We start from the raw sequence: 21,462 nt of genomic DNA on the forward strand, positions 1-21,462 counted from the left end.
ACTACTGGGGAAACGCTGTTGGGAGAAGCAGCTGGAATTCATGGCAACCAGGAGTGCTCCTCCTGCTAAGCTGATGTGTTTGGGCTTGGCACCAGTTCTAAAGAGCTGTGAGGCAGGGAATATCGGACTCAGTGCTCCAGGTTCTCTGTACCTCAGCCCCACTTTTTTTTACTTTTGAAGATGACTCACTCCCCATCTGCAAGCTTCTCTGTGTCCGCTGTACAGAAGCAAGCCTATACAGCAAGAAGACCCTACGGCAGGGTCTCACTCTGTCCTCCAGGCTGGAGTGCAGTGGTCAGATATTGGCTCACTGCAGCCTCCGCCTCCCAGGCTCAGGTGATCCTCCCACCTCAGCCTCCCGAGTAGCTGAGACTATAGGTGTGCACCACCATGCCCAGCTTATTTTTGTGTTTTTTGTAGAGACGAGGTCTTGCCGTGTTGCCCAGGCTGGTCTCGAACTCCTGAGCTCAAGCAATCTGCCCACATCGGCCTCCCAAAGTAAGGCGATTACAGGCGTGCACACTACCTCACCAGGCCCATTTAAAAAAAATTTTTGTATTAAGTGAGAGTGTATGATAAAAGTAGTGATAGTGCGCTGAGATGAGGGGACTTAAATGGTGATAAGGGCAACCACAAACTGGAGTTATCGTCAATCTACTAACACTTTTGCAAACACTTCACAAAGTGCCTTGACATCTATTTTACACATATATCTCTTATTCTAACTTGGCTGATAATGGGAATCCCGTGAGGATGCTTTAAAACTTCCGCCAGATTTCTCACCTCCAGAGATTCTGATTTAATTAGTCTGAGGTATTGTCTGGGCATTAAGACTTATAAAAGCTTCCAGTGATTATAATATGAAGCTAAGCTGGAGAACCATTGATACATATCGCTAGATCCTAACCACCACCCTTTAGAGTGTCAAGGCAGGTGGTACCATTTACAGATGACAAAACTAGTTTAAGAGGGACTAAGAGACTAAATCCGTTATTGCCCCGGTGATGAAAATGGCAGTGTTGGCCGGGCGCGGTGGCTCACGCCTGTAATCCCAGCACTTTGGGAGGCCGAGGCGGGCGGATCACAAGGTCAGGAGATCGAGACCACGGTGAAACCCCGTCTCTACTAAAAATACAAAAAATTAGCCGGGCGCGGTGGCAGGCGCCTGTAGTCCCAGCTACTCAGGAGGCTGAGGCAGGAGAATGGCGTAAACCCAGAAGGCGGAGCTTGCAGTGAGCCGAGATCGCACCACTGCACTCCAGCCTGGGCGACAGAGCGAGACTCCGTCTCAAAAAAAAAAAACAAAAAAAACAAAAAAAAAAAAAAACAAAAAAAAAAGAAAATGGCAGTGCTGGGCTAGAACCCAAGAATTCCCAAGGAATTTTGTTAGGGTAGGGCAGAAAGCCAGGGGCAGGAGCAATGCTGGTGGGGCCTCACCTTACAGCAATAGTGCATGCAGCAGAGAGAGGGCAAGTCGTCGTCACACCCCAGAGGGCTCACGCAGACAGGGCAGTGGTCAGGCCGTGCGGGTACAGCCTGGGCCTGGGGTACGCATAGCCCAGCTGCCAGCAGCAGTGGCTCAGGGTCCTCACTGTAGCTCTGCAGCAGCTGTTCGGCGCCCCAGTGGCAATGAGCCAAAAGGTGCTGAGCGACATCTGGCTCCAAGTTCAGAGTCTCCTGCACCTGACACACCGTCTGCTTCATCAACCCTTCTACTTCCTGGGGGCTCATGGTGCGGCCTGCAGGCAACTGTAGAGATGCCAGGGTAGCCACAGCTTCTGGGCTTGTGGGGAGGGGAGAAACAGAAGTCAGTATTCCTGCCCTGTTATCCAGCCTACTAACTGAACCCCACCTGGCCCCCAGCTCCCTACTTGAGCATACTTGCTCGCTTGCCTAACCAGCCTCAGGATAACCACCCAAACCAACCGTCAGAGTAGGTCCTCCACAGAAGCACTTGTAAATGTCAGGGTGGGGCTGGCTGTTGCAATGACTGGGGAAAAATAGGTATCTAGGGGTCAGGGTGCTAAAAGACCAATAGCTGATGGGACAGTCCCACTGTAGGTCTCACTCCAAATGGTGGCAGCACCTGTAGTGAGAACAGCAATCTCCATCCTTACTGCTCAAGTGTGGTCTGTGGACCAGCAGCACAGGCATCACAGAGAGCTCTGCTGTTAAATCTGCATTTTAACACTAGCTCCTTGTTGAGATTTGAGAAAGATTACTCGAGATAATTCACTTTACACATGATGCAAACAGCATGATACAAAAAGCAGGGCCATAACAGCTTCTAAAGAACATTAAAAAGCTTTAGGGGTGCTGGCTGATTAGTGAAATCCTATGGCAAATTCCTCTGTAGAACAAACTTCCTGAAAGTTTGTATATTTAACTGAGTAGAGTACATAGTTAGCAATCAATACATATTTGCAGGCCCCAGTTGGAAAGGGGTGGTGGTGCTGGGAGGGTCAATAAAAACTATCAAAGTTAGGGAAATAATAGGGATAGGGAAAAGGGGATTAGACAAAGAAAGAAGGGAAGTGTTTCTCCACAAGGGATATTGGTTTTGGCATGACAACCTCTCCCACCTCACTGCAAGGGGTCAGGTGGGGTGGCTACCTAGGCTTGGAGGTTTTGCTCTGGCTGCCACAGAAAGGGACATCTGCCTGACCCCGGCAGGGCCCCATGGGCTCTGGAGCAGCATACATCAGGATCTGGGGCCGGTCATCACGCCGTTTCACGTAGCCCTGGCCTAAGAGGTGCAGGATGCAAGAGAGGACATCTGTACTGGTACAGGCCACGCCCCCAGCAACAGTGTGGCCCAGGGTTCCAGGAGGATTTGGACCCTTCTGCCAGGCCTCCAGCACCTGGATAGGAGGAAAGAAACAATAAGGCCACTTTTACCTAGGAAGTAGGCTGCTGGGCTCAATGCCCAGCTCTGCCACTTATTCCCTGCCTCTTTTTTTTTTAAGAGACAGTCTTGCTCTGTCACCCAGGCCAGGGTGCAGTGGCATGATCATAGCTCACTGCACCCTCAAACTCTGGACTCAAGTGATCCTCCCGCATGAGCCACGGTGTCTGGCGGCTCTGCCACTTACTAGCTGTGTGATTGTAGATTAGTTACTAAGTTTCTCTCTCTCTCTCTCTCTTTTTTTTCCAACAGTCTCGTTCTGTTGCCCAGGCTGGAGTGCAGTGGCACCATCTCTCACTGCAACCTCTGCCTCCTGGATTCTCCTGCCTCAGCCTCCCAAGTAGCTGGGACTACAGGTGTGCACCACCACACCCAGCTAATTTTTGTACTTTTAGTAGAGATGGGGTTTCACCATGTTGGCCAAACTGGTCACGAATTCCTGACCTCAAGTGATCCACCCACCTCAGCCTCCCAAAGTGCTAGGATTACAGGCGTGAGCCACAGCGCCTGACCACTACTAAGTTTCTCATACTTCACTGTTCTTATCTGTCAAATGAAATAAAATAACATTTATAGGATTGTTGTGAGGATTAAATGATGACTTTTTTTCTTTTTGAGACAGAGTCTTGCTCTGTTGCCCAGGCTGGAGTACAGTGGCACAATCTTGGCTCACCTCCACCTCCACCTCCTGGGTTCAAGCGATTCTCATGCCTTGGCCTCCCAAGTAGCTGGGATTACAGGCATGTGCCACCATGCCCAGCTAATTTTTATATTTTTGGTAGACACAGGGTTTCGTCTTGTTGGCCAAGCTGGTCTCAAACTCCTGGCCTCAAGTGATCCGCCCGCCTTGGCCTCCCAAAGTGCTGGGATTACAGATATGAGCCACTGTGCCCGGCTGGATTAAATGACTTAATCATGCAAACTCTTAGAATAGGGCCTGGCACATGGTAAACACTCATGCCTTATCTTTACCTCCTATCTGTTCTGTCAGGCACAGAAAACCCAGATGGAAATGTCACCCTACAGAAGTCTTATATTGAAAGAGTTCACTGTGTTCATCCCCAATCCCAAGCATGATTCCCTCCCTCCCCCAACTTCATGGTCCCCTCTCTGCCTACCAGACAAACCAGCTGATCAATGTGGAGGCCCTTTTCCCCATGGGCTTTGAGAATACGAACAAGAAGACAGCTCAAGAGATTCCTCTTCTGTTCCAGGGTTCGGCCCTCATCCTTCTCTACGTTCAGGTATGCCTGGGGAGGTATCAGCCACAGGGCCTCCCCACTGCGCTGGCGCCCAGGCTCATGAAGCCGCAGCACACCTGGAACCCGCTCCCAGTCAGGTACCGGAGGAGGCAGAGGGACAGATGAATGGGGACTAAGATGACCCCATTCTCACCCCTACTACAGTCCCTCCATCCTGAGGGCAACCCCCTGACCAGCAGCAGAGGCTCAGCCCGGTCCCCAGTGACCTACCCCTGTGTGGAAAGTCCTGGCCCTCATGCAGGGTCAAAGGGCCATTCCCCGAGGTGAGGGGCACGAGTGCCTGGAGCAGCAGCTCTGGGGAGAGGGCAGAATCCTTCAGCAAGGTCTCTACTGACACCTCCTGATGAGGAGAAATGCCCAGTCAGTAGTCAAAGGAAAGAAAAGAAGAGGGGAGGAAGGATGAAAGGAGGAACAGGGTTTAGGAGGAGAAGAGCGACAGACAAGGTGGCAGAGAAGACAGAGAGAGGCTAAGGGCTGAAGCACCTCTGTATGATTGAAATTCAGCAGCAGCCACATCTGCACGGTGGACACATGCAGTGTCTGGTTCCCAAACTGCAGCTCAGCCCGGCCCAGCCACGTCCACTGCAGTCGCCGATGTGGTCCCATGTCCAGGACTGGATGGTTCTGACCTAGGCAAGTGTCAAGGAGAAGGGTGGAGACACGGAATGGGCGAAACGAGGGGTTTAGGGGTTGAGGTGTCAAGCTTTGCTCCTGCTAGTCCCTGCGGGGAGGAGGGTCCCAGCATTTTCAGACAGATACCTTGTCAAGCTTCCAGATCTCAGCCTTCTCTGCGCCTGCCTCCCTGGTGAGCCACAGGTAACTAGGAGCCCATCTCTAGACCCAGAGCCTAGCCCTGAGCCAGGCAGGTTCCATGCAAAAACACCAAAGAGAAAGCACTTGCATTTTGCCCTCAAGGAGCTCACAGTTTTAAAGACCCACTAAGCTGGATCTCTTCCTCCTCCTGTTTCACAGCTCAGGCAGGGTGAGCTTGAGACATCTGTTCATACTGGAAAGCAAGGAAGCTGTCAAAGGGGGAGTATTAAAGGGACCAAGAGCCTACCTGAGAGATGCTCTCTGACCAAAGACGGGACAATTAGAGCATTAAAAAAAAAAAAAAAAAAAAAAAAAAAAAAAAATCTGCAATGTGTGATGGAACCACATAAAATATTTTAAAATCTATGAGTTCATAATGATATATTTTTAAAAGACCCCATTGGTTATATTTAAAACATACTAGAGAACCAACACATTATTTTTAAAACTAGTTAAAAATAATTGGAAGAGGAAACCATCAAGCCTTTCCTGAATAAACCGGACTTCAGGGTAAATAAACAGTTGGTGAAAGGAAGTTTCTCTTGAAAGCATTCCAGCTAATACATGAAGAAGGAATGACAGAACTAGATATAACTATTTCATAACCCCTAATGAAATGATAGACCTAAGCAATGGTAGAAACGCCTGCCTGGTGAAAAGCTGATGGAAAATTACATGTAATGTATAGACATGACTGACACACTGAAATCCGTTGATTCTTCTCAACATCACAAAGGGAGACAGGCTGAACCTGCCTCCTGGTGGAAGGACACATACCACCACTGAAGCGTTCTTGCCCGAGAAATCAAACCCAAATCTGGATAAGCCTCTACACCTACAAATCAGTTTTCAGGAAATAAAGGAGACAGAGAAATATGCTTGAAGACACCATGTGAATGCAATCAGGAAAATCCAGCCTGTGAATGAATAACCCACTTTCCTCCAGAAATAACTGCAAGGAGGATAAAACGGGAGATGGAAACCTATAGAGTAAGGGAGATGTAAGATAATGCAACCAAATGCAATGCATGGACCTTGTTTGGATCCTCACTAAACAAAATAACTAACAAAAAACTCCAAGGCAATCAGGGAAATATGAGCAATGACTGTATACTTGATACAAATTGCAAATTTCTAAATATTTGATAATTGTAGTATCCTTTTCTTAAAAAAAAAAAAAGAGCACTTATCTTTTAAATTTTGGGGGGGAATAGATGGGAGTACAGATTGAAGCAAGATTGGCCATGAGCTGATATATGTTGGAGTTTAGTCTGTCTACATTTGTATATGCTTGAAATTTATAATAAAAAGACTTTTTAAATGAGGGTGAAAATAACCCTTCTCAGACAAATAAAAAAACTGGTAGGGTTTTCCACCAAACTCCTCAATGAAGACACCTTTTTTTTTTTTTTGAGATGGAGTTTTACTCTGTCCCCCAGACTGCAGTGCAGTGACATGATCTCGGCTCACTGCAACCTCCGCCTCCCAGGTTCAAGCAATTCTCCTGCCTCAGTCTCCCGAGTGGCTGGGATTACAGGCGTGTACCACCATGCCTGGCTAATTTTTGTATTTTGAGTAGAGACAGGGTTTTGCCATCTTGGCCAGGCTGGTCTCAAACTCCTGGCCTCAGGTGATCTGCCTGCCTCAGCCTCCCAAAGTGCTGGGATTACAGGCATCAGCCACCATGGCCGGCCTGAAGGCACTTCTAGCAGATGTATTTTAAAAAGAAGAAGGATCAAGAGGCAAAGGAAATGGTGGCTAAAGCAATTGGCATGGTGGCAAATGTAAATATCCCTGAATAAATCATAATAATGACAATGTTGGAGGTTAAAAAAAGATAATTCTAAAATATGGAACAACAGTAATAAGTAATATGGGAATTAGAGCTGGAGTTAAGATTTTCTAAGATCCTTTTATTGTTCAGAAAGGTAGGAAGTGATATTAGCTAATCAAGGATACAGGTTAAAAATACAAGGGTATTCAATTATAAAAATAGAATGCCTAAGTTCTAAAACTGATATAGAAAAAAAATAAATTTTTTAAAAACGATCAATCAATCCAAAAGAAGAAAGAAAAAAGACAGCACAAAAACCCAGGGTAGAATCATATGTACATAGGTGCTCAATTTATTCTTCTTTAAATACAAGAAGAGTAAACAAAAACACAAAATAAGAAGTTAGAAACAGCCAATTAATTAATGAATAATAAATGAATTCATGAGTTTATTATTTATGAATTTATTACGAATTTGTTACTCATAATGGGCTAAAATTGACCTCTTAAAAAGAGATTGTCAGGTTGAACAAAAAACAAATTCTAGGTTTTTATAAGACGTGTGCCTAAAACACTAAGGGTATGGCAAAGTTAAAAGCAAAACAATCCCAGGGGAAATTCTAACAAAAGTAGAATACTGGCATGATTTTAAAGTATCTTCCCTGACAGACCGCTCATTAATTATAGCAAGGAGAAAAAATATTAACTATATGAGTGGAGAAAGCAAACAACCTCTTGGCCAGGTTGACAAAATTAACCTCATAAAGAAGGGGCAGATGAAAACTGTGTGCTTCAGGGTGTAAAGCCTTGAGAAGTACATGCCTGCCACATACTTAATATTTTGCCTGGGAATGCATAACCTGAATCTAATCATGAAGAAATATACCAACTTAAAATGAGGAACCATTTTTAAAAAGTAGGCCAGGAATGTGGCTCACGCCTGTAGTCCCAGACTTTGGGAGCCCAAGGTGGGCAGTTCACAAGGTCAGGAGTTCAAGACTGGACTGGCCAATATGGTGAAACTCCATCTCTACCAAAAATACAAAAATTATCCGGGTGTGGTGGTGGGCACCTATAATCCCAGCTACTCAGGAGGCTAAGGCAGGAGAATTGCTTGAGCCCGGGAGGCGGAGGTTGCAGTGAGCTGAGATTGCACCATTGTACTCCAGCCTGGGCAACACAGCAAGACTCCATCTCAAAATAAATAAATAAATAAATAAATAAATAAATAAATAAAATAAAAAATATAAAAGGGGTCGGACGCGGTGGCTCATGCCTGTAATCCCAGCACTTTGGGAGGCCAAGGCAGGCAGACCATGAGGTCAGGAGTTCGAGAACAGCCTGGCCAATATGGTGAAACCTTGTCTCTACTAAAAGTACAAAAAAATTAGCCATGCGTGGTGGCGTGCGCCTGTGGTCCCAGTTGCTCTGGAGGCTGAGGCAGAAGAACCACTTGAACCCGGGAGGCAGAGGTTGCAATAAGCTGGGATCGTGCCACTGCACTCCAATCTGGGCGACAGAGCAAGGCTCTGTCTCAAAACAAACAAACAAACAAAAAAGTAAAAGGACCGTATTCTCCAGAAATGTCAGTGTCATAAAAGGCAAAGGATGGCGGATGGGGAACTATTCCAGACTAAAGGAGACTAAAGAGACATGCCAACTAAATGTTACAGGTGATACTAGACTGATCCCTTCCTGGACAAAAAAATGAAGTCATAGAAAACATGATGGGTCAGTTGAAACAATTAGAATGGCTGGGCGGGGTGGCTCACGCCTGTAATCCCAGCACTTTGGGAGGCTGAGGCGGGCAGATCACAAGGTCAGGAGATCAAGACCATCCTAACATGGTGAAAACCCCATCTCTACCAAAAATACAGAAACAAAATTAGCCGGGCGTGGTGGCGGGCACCTGTAGTCCCAGCTACTCGGGAGGCTGAGGTGGGAGAATGGCGTAAACCTGGGAGGTGGAGCTTGCAGTGAGCCGAGATCACGCCACTGCACTCCAGCCTGGGCTACAGAGTGATACTCTGTCTCCAAAAAAAAAAAAAGAAAAGAAAAGAAAAATTAGAATATGGAGGCTGGGCGCGGTGGCTCATGTCTGTAATCCCAGCACTTTGGGAGGCTGAGGCAGGAGTTTGAGACCAGCCTGGCCAACATGGTGAAACTCCGTCTCTACTAAAAGCACAAAAATTAGCCAGGCGTGGCCGGGCACGGTGGCTCAAGCCTGTAATCCCAGCACTTTGGGAGGCCGAGACGGGCGGATCACGAGGTCAGGAGATCGAGACCATCCTGGCCGACACGGTGAAACCCCGTCTCTACTAAAAAATACAGAAAACTAGCCGGGCGAGGTGGCAGGCGCCTGTAGTCCCAGCTACTCGGGAGGCTGAGGCAGGAGAACGGCGTGAACCCGGGAGGTGGAGCTTGCAGTGAGCTGAGATCCGGCCACTGCACTCCAGCCTGGGCGGCAGAGCGAGACTCCGTCTCAGGAAAAAAAAAAAAAAAAAAAAAATTAGCCATGCGTGGTGGTGGGTGCCTGTAATCCCCGCTACTCAGGAGCCTGAGGCAGCAGAATCACTTGAACTTGGGAGGCGAAGGTTGCAGTGAGCTGAGATAGCACTACTGCACTCCAGCCTGGGGGACAGAGTGAGACTCCGTCTCAAAAAAAAAAAAAAAATAGAATATGGAAAATAGATCACAATACTTATACCAGAGTTAAATTTTTGAAATTGATAAATGAACTGTGGTTATATAAGAGAAGACTTTTATTCTTAGGAAATATGTACTAAAGTACTTAGGGGCAAAGGGCCAGCATATACGCAATTTATTCTCGAAGGTTCAGAAAAATAAAAGTCTCTCTATACATACATATATACACACATATACACAAACAAAGGGCAAATGGTAAAAGCAAACGTTAACAAAATGTTAACAAAAGGTAAACTTGGATATAGAGTATGTAGGTATTCTTTGTATTATTCTTGTAATTTTTCTGTAAATTTGAAATTATTTCCAAAGAAATTTTTTTAAGTAAAGGAATAAGCCAGGTGCGGTACACACAGAAATATACACGAAGAAAAAAAAATCTGAACCTGATGAAACCTCTAGATCTAACTTTCATTATTAAAAAGTTTAAGGAAGCCAGGTACGGTGGCTCACACCTGTAATCCCAGCACTTTGGGAGGCTGAGGCGGGAGGATCGCTTGAGTCCAGGAGTTCGAGATCAGCCTGGCCAACATGGCAAAACTGTGTTTCTACAAAAAATACAAAAATTAGCTGGGAGTGGTGGTGCACAGCTATAGTCCCAGCTACTTGGGAGACTGAGATGGGAGAATCACTTGAGCCTGGGAGGCGGAGGTTGCAGTGAGCCACCCGAGATCGTCACACTGCACTCCAGCCTGGGTGACAGAGTGACACCCCCTCTCAAAAAATACAAGTAAAAGGACAAATTGCATACTTTGAATGGTTAAAATGGCAAATATTATGCTAGTTATATTTTACCACAATTTAAAAAAAAGGTATGCAAAAGATTAAGAACTTCTCTCCATGCAAAAACAAAAAGCTAAAAATAGAAAAAGATAAACTGGAAAGACAATAACCAAAGAAAGTTGGTATACTATTAATACCAGAAAAAAACAGACTTCTAGACAAAAAGCTTTATTAGAAAGAAAGTCACTTCATAATAATGTTTCATTGACTCTGGAATTTCTAAACCTGTATGGTCCATCATAGTAGCCATCAGCCACATGTAACTATTTAAATTTAAACTGATTATGACTGAGCGCGGTGGCTCACGCCTGTAATCCCAGCAATTTGGGAGGCCAAGGCAGCTGGATCACCTGAGGCCAGGAGTTCGAGACTAGTCTGACCAACATGGTGAAAGCTCGTCTCTACTAAAAATACAAAAATTAGCCGGGCATAGTGGTGCACACCTGTAATCCCAGCTAATCAGGAGGCTGACTGAGGTAGGAGAATCGCTTGAATCCAGGAGGCGGAGGTTGCAGTGAGCCAAGATCAAGCCATTGTATTCCAGCCTGGGTGAGAGAGCGAGACTCTCTCTGTCTCAAAAAAATTAAAATAAAATAAAATAATAAACTGATTACAATTAAATGAAATTATTTAGTTCATCGGTTATATTAGCCACATTCCAAGTACTTAATTTCCATCAATGACTATCATACTGAATAGTGCAGAAAATAATTTTTCCATCATTGTAGAAAGTTCTACTGGATGGCACTGTTAAACTATTTTAACCTTCTAACAAAATAGCCAAAAAATATATATACAGTAAAACCAGTATGATTAGCAATTTTGAAAAATTCACCATCATAGTGGTAATTTTAGCACACCTCTCTCAGTAGTAGATCAAGTAGACAAAAACTACTAACTTTACAGAAGATGTAAACAAAACAATTAACAAGGTCAATTTGGTGAAATATGTAGAATCCAGTTAAGAATACACATTCTTCTTAATCACATATGAAACAGGTAAAATATGACCATCTACTAGGCCATAAAGAAGTCTCAATAAACTGCAAAGATTCAGAATCATAGAAACCATGCTCTTTGGCCACAGGGGAATGAGGGTAGAAATATAAAACAAAAAAATAACTGAAGAAAAACTTGTTTGGAAATTAAAAATATATTCTTCTGAAAAATAAAATAAAGAAAAAATAATAGAAATTTAAAAATTCTTAGAACTAAACAATAATAAAAATAATACATAATAAAAACTTATGGAGGCCGGGCGCGGTGGCTCACGCCTGTAATCCCAGCACTTTGGGAGGCCGAGGCGGGCGGATCACAAGGTCAGGAGATCGAGACCACGGTGAAACCCCGTCTCTACTAAAAATACAAAAAAATTAGCCGGGCGCGGTTGTGGGCGCCTGTAGTCCCAGCTACTCGGGAGGCTGAGGCAGGAGAATGGCGTGAACCCGGGAGGCGGAGCTTGCAGTGAGCCGAGATTGCGCCACTGCACTCCAGCCTGGGCGACAGAGCGAGACTCCGTCTCAAAAAAAAAAAAAAAAAAAAAACTTATGGAACATCCCAAATGTCCATCAACAGCAGAAAGGGTAAATACATCCATACAATGGAATATGACTCAGCAAAAGAAATGAATAAACGAATGATACCCCTGACAACTTGGATCACTCCCACGGACATTATGTTTCGTGAAAGACATCAGACACAGCAGAATACTGTATGATTCCATTTACATGATGTTCAAATACAGGCACAAATCTATGGTGATAAAGGTTAAAAATAATGATTTCTCCTGGAAGAAGACATTGACCGGAAAGGGGGCATGAAGGAGAGAGCCTTCCACAGTGCTGGAAATGTTCTGTATCTTGATGGGGGTGTGAAGGAGGTAGATACATGGGTGTATATTAATATAATAATTTATGAAGCCTTATAATTAAGAATTGTGCACTTTACTGAATACTAGTTATATCCCAATCTGAAAAATCTTTTTGGCCAGGCACAGTGGCTCACCGAGGTGGGTAGATCACCTGAGGTCAGGAGTTCGAGAGCAGCCTGGCTAACATGGTGAAACCCCGTCTCTACTAAAAATACACAAATAGCCGGGTGTGGTGGTACACGCCTGTAGTCCCAGCTACTCGGGAGGTTGAGACAGGAGAATCACCTGAACCCAGGAGGCAGAGGCTGCAGTGAGCCAAGATCACACCACTGCACTCCAGTCTGGATGACAGAGTGAGACTTCATCTCAGAAAAAAAAAAAGAAAAATCTTTTAAAACTTTATAGGATGCCACTAAAGCAGTATTGAGGGGAAATGAAGTCTTAAAAACTTTTATTTGGAAAAAAGTCTGAAAAGACTAAAAATCAATGTTAGAAAAAGAAAACAGAACAAATTCATAGAAAGTCAAAGGAACTGATGAGAGCAGAAATTAATGAAACTACAACCCATGCTTTCTCATCCCTCCGTAGGAGCTGATATTTTTCTTCATATCTATATCCTGTCCAAAGGTCCTCTCCTCTTCCTTTCTTGCCACCCCCAGTCTCACCCCGATCTCCAATTTCCTCTCCCTAGTTCCTCACTCTGGCTGTAGAAACTGGAGAAACAGTCAAGGGCATCACAGAATTCTGTGGGAAGGCACTTTCTGGGATGGTACAGGTAGCAGAGTGGGGAGACCGGCCAGCAGCGTGGTGACAGGACCAGTATAGAAATGGCTGGACTTGGATCTTCAATAAATAATTCTTTCTCAGCTTCCTCTTCCTCCTCTTCCTCCTGAAGGACATAAGGATTTCAAGGGCCCTTGGGCTCCCTTCTTTGGTCTAGTCTTCTCTCACTCTCCTATTCTCCCTGCTCTTACCTCCTCTTCCTCTAGTCTCTTTTCCTCCTCGTCTTCCTGCTCCAAGAACAACTTGTCAAGCCGCTGGAGCTGGAAGAGGTGGAACTGGCGCTGCAGCTCCTCAGAGGTACTCAGGCTCTGCAGCATCAGCTGGGGGAGGCGGTTGGGAAAACAGAGGCCAATCTCCTCCAGCACGGCCCCCTCCAGCCAGCTCGAGCCAAAGCTCAGGAGACGGTCCGCCATATAATGCCTGCAGCACACACAGCCCGGGCCAAGCCTCAGTGTGGGTGGCAGCATGGCCCAGCCTCCCCCTCAAGAATGTAGGTCCCTCTGTCCCTCTGCCTGAGTCACACACCCTACCTCACCTCTTCTCTCCCACTCCCTTTCCACCAATGCATGACCACCTCCACTTTTTTCTTTTTTTTTTTTTTTGAGACAAAGTCTCGCTCTTGTCACCCAGGCTGAAATGCAATGACGCAGTCTTGGCTCACTGCAACCTCCACCTCCCGGGTTCAAGCAATTCACCTGCCTTACCCTCCCGAGTAGCTGGGATTACAGGTGCCCACCACCACGCCACCACTCCTGGCTAATTTTTGTACTTTTAGTAGAGACAGGGTTTCACTATGTTGGTCAGGCTGATCTTGAACTCCTGACCTCAGGTGATGTGCCCACCTCGGCCTCCCAGAGTGCTGGGATTACACACGTGAGCCACCACGCCTGGCCAGCCATCTACATCTTTCTCTCTCCTCTGCACAGCCTCTTTTCTCATCTCCCCTATAAGACTCAATCTGTCCACTCTCCAGATCTAGGCCTCCCATCCCCTACCCCTCCAGACCTGCACTCACTGATAGAAGTGCTCAAAAGTTGTGGCCAGTTCCAGACCAGAAAGGACCATAATGGGTTCCAGGTGCCGCTGAAGCTGCCCCAGCATTTCCACTCCAGGGGCTCCACCAATCAGGCCACCCTGGATCTGCTGGTCAATGTACCTGGCAAACTGCTCACTCATCTGGGGGCAGTGGAAAGGGCATGGGCAAACCATGAATGAGGGAGTGGAGGAGACTGGGGAGCGAAAGGAGGTGAAAGGGCAGAGCAGAAAGAGATGAACTTGGGACATGACCTTATAGCCCTGTGGGGAGCTGGTGGGACTCACGTGAGCAGCAGTGAGGAAGGACTGCTGCAGCAAGGCGCCAGAGAAGCCACTGCGCAGAGCCAGCGTGAAGGCTGCCCGAGGCCCAAACAGCTCGGAGCCTGCTCTCTGCAAGTGCTCATAGAGTTTACAGTAACGAGGCACAAAGTCTGGGGCCCCCCAAGCTGCAGCCAGGAATCTGCCGACCTGAGGAGAAAGGCAAGAAATGACATAAAAGGAGCAGCCCCTCCCCTCCGCAGACTGCTGCTTGCTTCTGCCCACCTGCTCCTGCACCACGCTCAGCCAGCATTGGGTTATGTTCCTCAGGCTGCTACTTGGAAGCACTGGCAAAGGCGCCGGGCTCCGGTCCCGACCCTTACTGTTCTTGCTGACTGTAGAGACAGAGGGAGAAGGAAGAGGTTTCATCTCAGCCTCTAGGTGAGTACACCGGTCTTGGGTAGTGATCTCCTGGAAAGGCCAGGAAGTCTCAGGGGCCTGGAAAGGCTGGTAGCAAAGCAGCAAGAGTAAGATCCAGGGAGAAGGGAGACAGATACACCACTGCCCACAGTCTAAGCTCTATTGGCCACGGTTGGGACTTACAGGGCCGAGTGGATGGCTCAGGAGAAGGCCCAGGAGGAGGCTCCACATGCACCAGCAAGTGGCAAAGGCGACGAACTCGAGAAGCAAAGGACGCTGCTCGACTCAGGGGGTTCTGAGAGCTCTCTCTCTGTTCTAAGTACTGATCCAGCAGCCATCCCAGGGCACTCACACCTTCCGCATCTGAAAGAAGACAGGTCAGGAACAGGTCTCCATGGGAGATGGGAGAACAGACAGCCCAGGGCAGAGGAGGGAGAAAGATCAATTGTACAAAAAGGCTTGAGGGATAGTGGGGCCCTAGTCCTCCCCTCACCAAGGTTTGCTTCAGCTGGAGTCAGGGGAGATGGTAACAGGGTGGGGATGGGGTAGTGGGGAAGATTCAAATACTAGAGTCTCAGGGAGCAGTGCCTGGGGCAGGAAGGAGAGAGGAACATTGAGGTGACAGGCCTTCAGGGACAAAGACAGGAACCAAAAGAACCAAGAGCATTAACTCAGGTGATCCCTGGGAATAAGGACAAGGAACTGGTTAGTGGGGCCAGGTGTCAGCATGGTTACCGGGAGAGGTGATGTTCTGCACCAGGGGGCTGACCAGGGCCTCCCAGCAGGTCTTGCCCAGTGCTTGGGCGGCCTCATCATCAGGGAGGAAACGGTCGGCAAAATTCTGTTCGTGGCGCAAAACCCTGTTCAGTCTGGGAACAAACAGTGCACAGTGGAGGATTAAAGGCACTGATTTCCCAGAGGCCTCCATTCAAGTGCAGATCAGCTCCCAGTCACCCCTGTTAGGTCCCTGACCCAACTTGTCCCAATCAACACAAACTTCTCACCTATGTTCAACTTCCCCCTCATGTCCTGGCTGCAGCTTTCCCTTCCAGACTCCCACAGAAGCATCCCTCCTACTTCTTAGTGCCCTGTTCCCTTACCCATCTTCCTTCCTCAGGCCCCACCCACCTGGGACAGAGCTGGAGGAGGCGCCGGCGGTCCTCTGCTATGTCCCGGCTCCAGGCTTGTGCCCGAATTGTGTAGAAGAGACATGTTCGGCGACACAGCTGCTCCCGGAACAGTGGCCAGAATGTGGGCTTAGGGCCCAGGACCTCCACACCCCGAACCCGGGTGTCAATGCCGCCCTGGAACATGCACAGACTTATCTGTCACCTAAGCCTCTTGAGCCACTAAGTACTACCAAAGCCAAGCCTCCTGCCCTGAGCTCCCTAGAACTGCTCAGGACATCCCCACATCTCTGGGACTCAACAGGTCCCTGGGCCATCTCCCAAGCAGATCAAGGAGAAACCTTGGCTAAAGCCCTGGCCTCTAGATGTTAAGAGAATGCAGCCACTCTGGAGACCCTGTGCCACCTCCTCCTCCTCAGCCCTGGCTGATGCCCTGGCACCACCTGCTGGCAGCGCTTTATGCGGATCTGGATGATAGGCCAGAAGCGGTTCAGATTCTCCAGGAGGATCACCCGGCTGGCAGAGGGCATCACATTCACCTGGCAGGGCAAGGGAGAAGAGGGAAAGGAGAGAGCTGTCACCTCCAGAAACAGGGTTGGAAAAACTGTTGACAGTAACCAAGTTGGTCATGGTGTGTGCCCTTCACTTCTCCTGCAGAGCCCAGGGATGGACGTGGCTCTGCATCCCTAATCCCACTCTCACTGCTTACAAGGCAATGCCTTGCCAGGAGGAAGGGATGTCACCATTCCCCAGGGACTAGGTCCTTCCCACAGGCACTGGGACAAAAAGAAGGACGTGGAGCAAGGTGAAGGGGGGCACAAGGGTTCCCACCGTGTTGAGCTCAGTGCTGATGCAGCTGGTGCTGTCACCCCCAAACACCACCACCCTGGCTGGCATGTAGCTTGAGTCCTCACTGGCCACCAACAAAGTGAGCTGCCTGGGAGAGAAGAAAGGAAACAGTCAAAGCTTGGCCTCTGGACATGGTGGCTCACACCTGTAATCCCAACATTTTGGAAGGCTGAGGTGGGAGGACTGCTTGAGGCTAGGAGTTTAAGATCAATCTGGTCCATACTGCAAGACCCCACCTCTACAAAATAAAAATCAAAAGAAAGAAATAAAAAGGCCAGAGCCCTGGTTTTAGTTCAAAACTATTTCAAGCCACCACTTCTTTCTCGGGCACCTGTTCCTCTGCTGGCTCCTGACGCAGCTGTCCCCACAAGACCCTGTGCTCTTCCCTTTATATTCCGCCAAAGTGACTTAATTTAAACCCACGGTTTCAACTGAAAATTAATACACAGAGGACTCCAAATCCACATCTCTATCCCAGACCACTCTCCTGAGCTTTCATGCTGTGTCCCCAACAGGTCATGTCATGTCCCATAGGTGCCTCAAAGTCAACATGCCCAAATGAAATGATCATCTGTCCACGTAAACTTGTCCCGCTTCCTATTTCTCCCCTGGGAAATAAAACTTCTGTGCACCCAGTACTCAACTAGAATACTGTCACTGTGGCCTTCACCTTCTCATGTCTTCCCTCACCCAAAGGCAAGCCTTGTGGACTCCACCTCTGAGGATTTCCCAGTCCATTCCCACTCCTGCTGTCTAACTGAACACATGGATCCTTTCTCTACTAGACCACTGCATAAACCTTCCATCTCTTTCTTCTGATCTCCAACCCTAATTCCCACAATTGCCAGAGTGAGCTTCCTCAATAAAAAAATCTAGTTTTCGGCTGGGCGTGATGGCTCACGCCTGTAATCTCAGCACTTTGGGAGGCCGAGACGGGTGAATCACGAGGTCAGGAGACAGACCATCCCGGCTAACACGGTGAAACCCTGCCTCTATTAAAAATACAAAAAATTAGCCGGGCGTGGCAGCCGGCGCCTGTAGTTCCAGCTACTCGGGAGGTTGAGGCAGGAGAATGGCGTGAACCCGGGAGGCGGAGCTTGCAGTGAGTCGAGATTGTGCCACTGCACTGCAGCCTGGGCCACAGAGCAAGATTCTGTCTCGAAAAAAGAAAAAGAAAAAAAATCTAGTTTTCTCTCTTCCCTTCTTAAAATCTTCTAATGGCTCTCCAAGTTTTGGAATAAAGTTCAAACTGCTTAGCTCACAAAACACTTTGTGATCTGCCTTTGCCTACTTTTCTGGCCTGTATCTTCTGCCACTTAGATATACAGTTTTCATTGCAGCCAAACATGACTACTAAAGTCCTTCCAAATACAGTTTCTTACTTCCATTTCGCACATATGCTGTCCTTGTGCCTAGAATATTGCCCCCTCTTTATCTACCTAATTTCAATGTCAAAACCCAGCTCAGTCACCCCCTCCTTCCAGAAGGAAGTCTGCTCTGATGCCTGTCAGTCTCAGGTCCACATGTGGACAGCAATGCTTTTTCTTACTCTGTGCTCTTACTTGATTTTCTAGTGTAGCTCCCCAGCTGGAATGTAGGTACCATATCTTATTGCGCTTCTATTTCCAGACCCTTGCACAGTGCCTGACACAAATGCCTGGCATTAAACAAATGCCCACAGGAGAAATGGATAAGTGAGCTGTTGATCTCCCTCAACACTAAGCACAGGGCAGTGCCATCTGTACCTGTTGGGGTACAGGTCACCAGATTCCAGGAGTGAGGGGAAGTCTATACTCAGCACAGCAAAGGCAGGTCAATATGTCTATGTGTTCACTGCACAAAATAGGTTTGAGTGTGTCCCTCAGGCATGTGGGTTATAGCTGGGGTTGTGTGTATCTGGGTGCTTTGGCGAAGTATCCTGGGGCACAGCAGAACATTCATATATGTGTGTTCACACCTAACAAGAACACCACGGTGCATGTGCAGGGTGATGTAGTGGGAGCCGGTGCTGCCGTTGGACTCCCAGTAGGTCTTGGGGTTGTGGTCCGTCAGCTTGCTGGCCCGGTGTGGGTTGGAGGACACCTCCACCTTCTCCCAGCACTTGTCCTCCTTCACTTCCACACTGGAGCCTGGGGGCAAGTGGGAAGGGGTGGCAGTCACAGCCAGGTTAGTTGAGAGAGGGAAAAGGAAAAGGTCTAGGGAGCAGGAAGGGAAGGGGAGAACAGACACTGGATGGGAGCCAGGAGAAAGCAGATGAGGGCACTAACCCTGGCAGAGATGCCTGAGGAACACATCAAAGAAGGGGATATTGATGGGTTGGTGGGTTCGTCTGTGGTCTTCGATCTGGCCCAGCACCATCTGCAGCCGGAACATCAGGGAGAATGAGGAAGGGGAGAGGGAGGAACACAGAGAAACACCCAGAAACAGGTCGACAGAAAAAGTAAAGGGTCAATGGTACACTCAACTCCTCTCTCCCCACATTTTGACAGAACCATGTAGAGTCAAGGTTAGGAAACAAGTGCCCCAGATTTGCTACAACCTGTGCCAAACAGGGATACCAAAGAGGAACACAGTGAATCCCCTTCCCCTGCTTCTGACTTGCATTCTCTCAGCTGCATACCCACAGCCGCTCCTCACCTGAATGCAGCCAGCCAGGATGCTAGAGGTGAGGTTGCTATAGAGCTGTGCGTACTTCTCACACTCTGTCACCAGGTCCCGAAGCTCACAGCCCAGCAGCAGCTGAGCTGAGTGCTTGTCCAGGACTTTGGAGAGGACCTCTTTTGCTCCCAGGCAGCAGAGCACCACAGCATAGTCCTTATGCATCAAGGCCAGGCGATGTAGGAAGCAGGTCAGCTCCTGAACAATCTGAGTCCAGAGCCACATAGATTCATTTACAGGAAACAAGAGGTAGGACATGTAAGGATTGAGAAGAGGGTTCAGTAGAGGAAGTGTTGTGGCTGAGATTGCGGAGACATGCCAACGCCCAGGGAAACAAGAGTGCCAAAGTCAGGGTGGAGTTAAATAGAGGAGTGCTGGGACTCCAGAGTGAGTTGGCAGAACAGAGCTTCGGCATAGCTTTCCAGGCTGCTTCCTGCCAGGCCAAGCTATGTTAACCCTGGGGACTGAGCCTTGCTCTCCAATGCACAAACCCTGAAGGGAGGAGAGCTGTTTCGATTGGTGAATGTGGGCTTCTCCTTAGTCCAGAATTTAAAATCCAAATCTAAAATCATCAAAATGGTTTATACTTCAAAGATCCCAGTTCTGGAGACTCTTAGATTACATTACCCTTCCTCTTCCTACACCCATCCCAGTGCCCCAAGATCCATTCAGAAAGGCTCTGCTGTGCCCTCCAGAGCCTCACAAGGAAGTTGGTGCCCCAGATGCTGCCCATCCCTCCCTTCCCCTTACCAGGGTTCTAGTACCTCAGAGTCACTGCTAGGGCCACTCAGGCAGTTGAGGCAGGGCTCCAAGACCTCGTGCCAAGGGAGGACCATTGCCTCAGGGAAATCCAGCAGTCGGGTTATGACCCTGGTGAGGGGACAGAAACAGTAAAGTCAGGCCAGGCGCAGTGGCTCATGCCTGTAATCCCAGCACTTTGGGAGGCTGAGGCGGGCAGATCACCTGAGGTCGGGAGTTTGAGACCAGCCTGACCAACATGGAGAAACCCAATCTCTACTAAAAATACAAAAGTAGCTGGGCATGGTGGCGCATGCCTGTAATCTCAGCTACTCGGGAGGCTGAGGCAGGAGAATCGCTTGAACCTGGGAGGCGGAGGTTGCAGTGTGCTGAGATCGCGCCATTGCACTCCAGCCTGGGCAACAAGAGTGAAACTCCATCTCAAAAAAAAAAAAAAGAAAAGAAAAGAAACAAGTCAAGTCCCTGAAGTCTGCCAGTTTCCCTCGTCCCAATGCATGGTGCCTCAACAGGTCTCTCACCTCAGCACAGACAGCAGCAGAGTCTTGTTGGGCCCCGGAGCATCCAGAGTCCGCAGCAACAGGAGGAAAGGCTGGGTCTCCTGCTGGAGGCGCTTGAGGAGGGGCCTCACGGCACCCCCGGGGCTGCCCTCACGGCACAGCACACGCTCCAAGTCCAGGAGTAGTTCTGCAGATGGGCCCCCAACCAGGGATCGAATCAGTAGCTCAGGGGACCCATCCTGACCCTGGATGATGGGGGTCTCTAGTGCTGCAGCCAGACACACCGGAGGGAAAAATGTGGATGAAGAGTCTTAACAGTTTGCCAAACTGAGAACTGGGGAGGTCCAGAAAATCACCCCAAAATTTTCTTTCTATATTGAGGATGTCTACAGTTTTTAACCAAACTATGGGGGACTTTCTTTCCTGATCCCAAATACAAACCTAATCACATTTGAAAAAAAAACCTAGTATAGCAAGCATTGTCAAGTTAAACACAAGACATTTTAAATCTCTTATAGTCGTATTATTAAATGTTAGTTATAGTAAATATTAACTATGATGATTACATTCCTGTACTACCTGCATGGTGGCTTTAGGTACACAGACTAAAAGATACATACATATTTCCTATTTTTCTTTTTTTTTTTTTGGAAATGGAGTCTCGCTCTGTCACCCAGGCTGGAATGCAGTGGCGTGATCTCAGCTCACTGTGACCTCCACCTCCTGCACTTAAGCGATTCTCCTGCCTCAGCCTCCCAAGTAGCTGGGATTACAGGCACCCACCACCGTGCCTGGGTAATTTTTGTATTTTTAGTAGGGACGGGGTTTCACCATATTGGTCAGGCTGGTCTCAAACTTCTGACCTCAAGTGATCTGCCTGCCTCAGCCTCCCAAAGTGCTGGGATTAAAGGTGTGAGCTATTGCATCCTGCCACATATTTCCTATTTCAATATCCCTCCGTACTTCT

General features: G+C 48.0%; 1 protein-coding gene across 4 annotated transcripts in view; it reads right to left on the reverse strand.

Annotated features, from left to right (window-relative positions):
- The window catches only part of LOC105489579 (cullin 9), a 44,772-nt gene that overhangs the window by 7,006 nt on the left and 16,304 nt on the right, over window positions 1–21,462 (reverse strand). For 3 of the 4 annotated variants that reach the window (XR_011623699.1, XM_011754475.3, XM_011754477.2), the window contains 19 exons: window positions 20,517–20,763; window positions 20,004–20,109; window positions 19,219–19,446; window positions 18,849–18,939; window positions 18,539–18,710; window positions 16,564–16,669; window positions 16,176–16,271; window positions 15,734–15,909; window positions 15,341–15,474; window positions 14,789–14,968; window positions 14,471–14,580; window positions 13,908–14,395; window positions 13,084–13,312; window positions 12,809–12,998; window positions 4,651–4,796; window positions 4,378–4,507; window positions 4,024–4,223; window positions 2,614–2,861; window positions 1,438–1,783 (listed from right to left, as the gene is read on the reverse strand). Coding sequence is in view for 3 of the 4 variants with exons in the window: in XM_011754475.3 (XP_011752777.1) it covers window positions 1,438–1,783; window positions 2,614–2,861; window positions 4,024–4,223; window positions 4,378–4,507; window positions 4,651–4,796; window positions 12,809–12,998; window positions 13,084–13,312; window positions 13,908–14,395; window positions 14,471–14,580; window positions 14,789–14,968; window positions 15,341–15,474; window positions 15,734–15,909; window positions 16,176–16,271; window positions 16,564–16,669; window positions 18,539–18,710; window positions 18,849–18,939; window positions 19,219–19,446; window positions 20,004–20,109; window positions 20,517–20,763 (3,623 nt within the window). In the remaining variant the exon portion in view is untranslated. The remainder of the gene's footprint in view (window positions 1–1,437; window positions 1,784–2,613; window positions 2,862–4,023; window positions 4,224–4,377; window positions 4,508–4,650; window positions 4,797–12,808; window positions 12,999–13,083; window positions 13,313–13,907; window positions 14,396–14,470; window positions 14,581–14,788; window positions 14,969–15,340; window positions 15,475–15,733; window positions 15,910–16,175; window positions 16,272–16,563; window positions 16,670–18,538; window positions 18,711–18,848; window positions 18,940–19,218; window positions 19,447–20,003; window positions 20,110–20,516; window positions 20,764–21,462) is intronic. The other variant, XM_011754476.3, reaches the window with a different exon arrangement.

This window comes from Macaca nemestrina, chromosome 5 (genome assembly GCF_043159975.1).
Source record: "Macaca nemestrina isolate mMacNem1 chromosome 5, mMacNem.hap1, whole genome shotgun sequence".
In the NCBI taxonomy this organism is placed as follows: Eukaryota; Metazoa; Chordata; class Mammalia; order Primates; family Cercopithecidae; genus Macaca; species Macaca nemestrina.